The following is a 5,542-nucleotide window of genomic DNA, read 5'->3' on the forward strand; positions in this document are numbered from 1 at the left end:
AGGCCCAGGCTGGGAAAGAATGTAGCAGCTGAAATCCATCCTCCTAGGGCTCCAAATTGAATTAGGAGCTGGCCTGGCTGCCTGCCCCCTCCCACCCGTTCCGCCTGACAAGGCTCCTGGCTGTGGGCCACCAGGCTTCCAGGCAAGGTCTGAGCATTTTGGCCTACTGAGGGTTCAAGTCTGGCTCCCTTTCGAACAAGGCCTCCTGCCACCTCAGCTTGATGTGAACACTGAGCACAAGCTGCTGGCTGTAGCCCAGGGTTTCGGGGAGTCCCAGGGCTGGGAAGTGTGGAGGCCTGACTTGTGGTAAGAAAAGTGGGGGGAGAGGGCCCAAAGGGAGCCTCAGGCCTGCTGGGGCCAGCGCGCTGGGGAGGAGTCCGCCCTGAAGCTGGGGGAGCAGTCGTGATACCACTGCACACAGCCTGCTGGACGTGCAGGGTTTGCGGGTGTTCATGGCGGGCTGGGCCATGCACTGGACATAAGCCCGGCCTGCTTGTTTTGACAACCTACTTCATCCTTGAGGATTGAAGGGGAATTGGGCAAGGGGGGGTCGGTGGGACCTTGGCCAGACTTGGAGGGAAAAGCCAGGATTGAAGGGAGGGGAGCCAGCTAGGCCGGAGGTCCCTGCAGGAATGTTTGAGGGTGAGCTGAGGGAAAATGTGAGCCTAGTCCGTTCCCCGTTTCTATTGGGTGGGCGATTGGCCCCCGGGGTAGGGGAGGTGGGAGGACCACTGGGCTAGGGTACGTGTTCTCTAGTGGGACAGGGGCAGCGGCTGTTGGGGTTACTCTGTGCACTCTTGAGCACCGGTGGGTGTTGTGTGTGTGCCAGTAGAAGGCTCTGGTTTGAAGGGTGTGGTGTATGTGTTAAGAGTAGGGCTGTGTGTATTGGAGTGTTTATGATTTGTGACCGTACTGAGCACTGTAACTGTTGAAGAAACCGGGTGCAATGACTGTGTGCCAGGGTGTTTGTGGGTGTAACTGGCAGTGTCTGCATGGAGTGGGGCTGTGACTGCAGAACTGTGAACGTGTGTGTCTGGCTGTTCTGGTTTCTAGGGCAGGGGTAGGAGGTAACAGGCAAAGATCTCGGGGTGTCCAGGGACTCCTTGTACTGGACTGTTAGGAGGTATCTGGGTGATATGGATGTGGGTAAGGGGTTGTATCAGCGATAAGGATCTCAGGGGGCTGCATTTCAGGGTGTTGAGAAGGGTGGCCAGTGTGAGTTGGTAACTATGGGGATGTCTCTGGTGCTGGGGGTGCAAATATCTCTCAGTTCAGGGGTGTGACGATGGCTGATCCCAAGGCTCTGAAGAATGTGACTGGCTGGGGACAAGCTGAGATGGTGGCTGGTCTCAGCGTGTTAGGGGATATACTAGTGTGTCTTTAGATGTGAGACTGTGTGTGTGCCCCTTCTCAGAGCAGGAGGTGAGGCTGCAGCTGTATGTCCACAGGTGTGTCCCAGGTGTCGCTCACCACATCCTGAAGTGGGACCTAGGAGAGTCTCCCCCATCTCTGGGCCTCCTCCTCCTTCCCTCCATGGGTATGACTCTCCACTGCCCTGGCCTGGGCCTTAAGCCCCTGTGTAAATAGTGGGCGGATCTTGTGGCCTGCTGGGTCTGACCCAAGCTAGTCCACCAAGGCCACTGCTCATCACCACCCACCCAACATGCATGAAGGCTCTGGCAGGGTAAAAGCGTCCTACTGCCTCCACCAGGGTTAGCCTCTCAACCTCGCAGCCCCGTGGGTGCAGCGGCACCCCCTGCAGCCACCCCAGCCCGCCCCTGGTGACGCTCACATTTTCCAGTGTTTAGATTTTATCCACTTTATTAATGAGGCAGGCGAAAGGCCTGAGCCTGGGGGGAAGGGGGGTGCTCCTGCCCGACTGGCCAGGCGGAGGGGATCACAGGGGGCCAGGACAACGCTCTGGGAGCACCTCCTTATAGGGGAGCTGGGGCCCAGAGTGGTCTCCACCCATTGCCAGGAGCACCGAGATGGGGTCTCTACAACCCTAGGACCCCAGCAGGCTGGTGCTGGGTGGAACAGCCCCCTGGAGGCCTGAGTGGGCAGCGGGGGGGACAGGGGGGAGGCAGGGAGCTGAGGAGCCGCCCCTGTAGAAAGGGAGGGAGGAAGCGGCCTGCCAGAGAGCTCGGGCGCAGCAGGAGGTGCAGCAGGCAGCAAGGAGCAGGCGATGGGGACCCGGCGTCCCAGGCACCACCAGGTAAGGAGGCTGGGGTGCAAGGATCTCAGGTGGGGCTGGAGGGCAGGAAGGGCGGGGCCATGGTTCCCTCTGCCTGTCCCAACCTGTGCTCCTTGACTCTCAGCCGCATCTGTCCCTACCGCTCTTCCCATCTGTCCATTCTCCCTTCCCGTCTGACCCAGGGGGCAGTTCTGTCCTCTCGGCCCTCACCACCGGGTATCAAGGAGTGGGTGGTCCTGGGTCAGCCTGGAGGCCTCTTGGGCAGGAACATGGATCTGGCAAGAGTGGAACCCTGGGCATCCAGGGTGAGGCAGCTGTGGTCAGGGGTAGAGCCTTAGTGAGAGACAGCAGTGGAGCTCAGAGATGGGCATGTGAGGGACAGAAGTGGGTCTGTGGGGACTGTAGTGGGACCATGTGGATAGAGACAGTGCATTGGGGAGAGAGGGGTCCACAGTGGCAGAAGTGGAGCTGTGGGCATCGCACATGGGACTGGAGTAGAGGTGACATGACTGTCCAAGATGGGGCAGTGGGGCCTTGGGATCAGAAATGGGACCAAGGACCAGGAATTTAATGTGGTGTAAATGGGAGGTGGGTCTGTGAGGCCCAGAGGCTGTGACAGACAGGAGGGCTAGAGCCAGGGGAGCCACAGGGAGGCTGGGAGCAAGAGCTGGGATGGTGAGAAACCAGAAAGGAGTAAGGACCTGGGCAGCAAGGGTCATAGGAGTTGCCACAGGCCCACATGGGCTCTAATGCTCTGAGAAGGGACCATAAGCAGGTCCCAGCCCAACAGTGGGTTCTGTGCCCTGAGCCAGTCTCAACTTTCCCTTCTCTTCTCCCCAGCCCCACCCCAGTACCTGACATGAACCCTTACGAGCCCCTCAACCTGAGCCTAGCGGACGAGGCGACCACATGTACAGCGCTTGGGGCCCCCAACGCGTCCGCTGGGCCGCCGTCCGGCCTCGGGGGCGCCTCGCCGGCGCTGCCCATCTTCTCCATGACACTGGGCGCTGTGTCCAACGTGCTCGCGCTGGCACTGCTGGCTCAGGCTTCGAGCCGACTGCGCCGCCGCCGCTCGGCCGCTATCTTCCTGCTCTTCGTAGCCAGCCTGCTGGCCACTGACCTTGCAGGCCACGTAATTCCAGGTGCACTGGTGCTGCGCCTGTATACAGCTGGACGCTCACCGGCCGGAGGCGCCTGCCACTTCCTGGGCGGCTGCATGGTCTTCTTTGGCCTGTGCCCACTGCTACTGGGCTGCGGTATGGCAGTGGAGCGCTGCGTGGGGGTCACGCGGCCTCTGCTGCACGCGGCACGCGTCTCGGTGGCCCGTGCGCGCATTGCGCTGGCCATACTGGCCGCGGTGGCCTTGGCCGTGGCACTGCTGCCGGTGGTGCAAGTGGGTCACTACGAGCTGCAGTACCCCGGCACATGGTGCTTCATCGGCCTGGGCCCAGCAGGTGGCTGGCGCCAGGCACTGCTCGCCAGCCTCTTCGCCGGCCTCGGCCTGGCCGCGCTGCTCGCGGCGCTCGTGTGCAACACGCTCAGCGGCCTGGCCTTGCTGCGCGCCCGCTGGCGCCGCCGCTGCTCTCGACGGCAACTCCCGACCTCAGGCTCCAACAGCCACAGGCGCTGGGGCGCACGCAGACTCCGCTCGGCCTCCGCCTCCTCCGTAGCTTCGGTCTCTGCTGCCCCCGACATCCTAGGCCGTGACTCAGCGCGTAGAGCCCGCGCCCACGACGTGGAGATGGTGGGCCAGCTCGTGGGCATCATGGTGGTGTCATGCATCTGCTGGAGCCCACTGCTGGTGAGGGGCACACCGGCCCTTCCAGCCAAACTTCTCCCTTCTCTTCCGCTCCCGCCGTGGCCCTGCCTGCCCTTTTCCATCTGAGAATACTTGGGTCCTCCTTCCCTTCCCCATCCAGGGCCCCGCCTCCTCGAAGCCCTGCCAGACAGGAGAGCCTGCCCTTTGCCCTCTCCCTCTGTCATCCCACCCCCTCCTCCCAGCCCCTTTATCTTTAACTTACTCCTTCTAGGTCTTTGTAGTTTACCCCAACCCACACATGCCCGCTCCCCAGCCCCACCCCTCTAGGTCCGATGCTTCATGCCAGCCGCCTTCCTCCACCCCACTCCGTTTTTCTTCTCCCCTCCAGTGCTGCCCTTCCGCACACCGGGACTTCTTTCTAGCCCCCACCCAATGAAGGCCTTTGCTTTTGCCACGCCCTTTAAGCTCCGCTGGTCTTTCCAGAAAGACAGCCTTTTACCCTTGTGATGCTCCGCTCCCCCTCACAGCCCCCTTACCTTCTGGTCATGTTCCCACCCCTCTCAGCCCCACGCTTCGCTGATCCCCTTCTCTCACACCCACCGCACCTCTCACAAGCTCACACCGGCTTCTTCCGCAGGTGTTGGTGGTGTTGGCTGTCGGGGGCTGGGGCTCCAGCTCCTTGCAGCGGCCGCTGTTTTTGGCAGTGCGCCTCGCTTCGTGGAACCAGATCCTGGACCCTTGGGTGTATATCCTGCTGCGCCAGGCCGTGCTGCGCCAACTGCTTCGCCTCCTACCCCCGAGGTCCAGTGCCAAGGGCAGCCCCGCAGGGCTGGGCCTAACCAGAAGTGCCTGGGAAGCCAGCTCACTGCGAAGCTCCCAGCATAGTGGCCTCAGTCACTTCTAAACACACCTGGAGGCCCAGCAGCTAAGGTAGACCACTCTGGCCCAGGCAAGGTCCGCAGCGCAATGCCTTCCAGAAATAAAGCCATATTGCAGACCAGCCCAGGGCGACGTGTCCGGTTGGGGCTGCAACACGCATGTGACTGCGGGGGGGGGGGGCGGCGGGACAGTGGCTGGCAGAGGCACAGGGTGCTCCTCTGGGGGTACAGTTCCGGGATTTGCCACACGGGGACCCAGAGACGTCCCACACGGAGCCAGAGACTCAGGACCCTGTGCAAAATGAGGGACCGCAGCACCAGGATCCGGGCTCCACCGGGAGCGCAGCGATAGTTGTAGAGTGCTTCTTGCCCCTGCCGCTGCCAGGACTGGCTCCCGCAGCCATTTGCCTATTGTGGCTCTGAGCTCCCCAACACAGCCCCAAAGCCGTACCGCCAACCAACCACGCCCTGTCACTGCCTCTAATTCTAGATGTCCCTCAACACAGCTCCGAATCGCCTCCCTTCTTGGCCTGTCCGTGCTCCCCGCCATAGTGACAGCCCCGAGTGCCCACTCTCCCTTGACCCTCTTCAAATAACCCCTCACCATAACCCAGGACGTCTCATCATTCCCGACGCTCCCATCCCCCTCCCCATCTCTGATCGCGGCCCTCCATTCCCATTACTACGAACAAGAAGAGCCGGGGATGCATG

At 61.8% G+C, this 5,542-nt stretch overlaps 1 protein-coding gene across 2 annotated transcripts; it reads left to right on the forward strand.

The window, feature by feature from the left end:
• Positions 1-110: 110 nt before the first annotated feature.
• Positions 111-5,388, forward strand: PTGER1 (prostaglandin E receptor 1). Of its 2 annotated transcripts, XM_045853074.1 has the most exons (3): positions 111-2,215; positions 3,035-3,995; positions 4,591-5,388. In XM_045853074.1, exons 2-3 carry the CDS (start codon positions 3,054-3,056, stop codon positions 4,855-4,857), a joined length of 1,209 nt encoding a protein of 402 aa, XP_045709030.1. In that variant the 5' UTR covers positions 111-2,215; positions 3,035-3,053; the 3' UTR covers positions 4,858-5,388. The 2 variants fall into 2 exon arrangements, with proteins under 2 accessions (XP_045709030.1, XP_045709029.1); XM_045853073.1 differs by having other exon boundaries at positions 111-3,995.
• The last annotated feature ends 154 nt before the right edge of the window (positions 5,389-5,542 follow it).

The sequence above is a fragment of the Phyllostomus hastatus genome, unplaced genomic scaffold (assembly GCF_019186645.2).
Source record: "Phyllostomus hastatus isolate PE091 unplaced genomic scaffold, TTU_PhHast_1.1 phas_contig_98, whole genome shotgun sequence".
NCBI lineage: Eukaryota > Metazoa > Chordata > Mammalia > Chiroptera > Phyllostomidae > Phyllostomus > Phyllostomus hastatus.

Excerpts from the sequence above, each read along its gene's own strand:
- PTGER1 (XM_045853073.1), top strand. The coding sequence starts at position 2,934 with ATGGGCTCTAATGCTCTGAGAAGGGACCATAAGCAGGTCCCAGCCCAA. Across the intron at positions 3,996-4,590 it reads TCTGCTGGAGCCCACTGCTG|GTGTTGGTGGTGTTGGCTGT; the intron begins GTGAGGGGCACA and ends CTTCTTCCGCAG.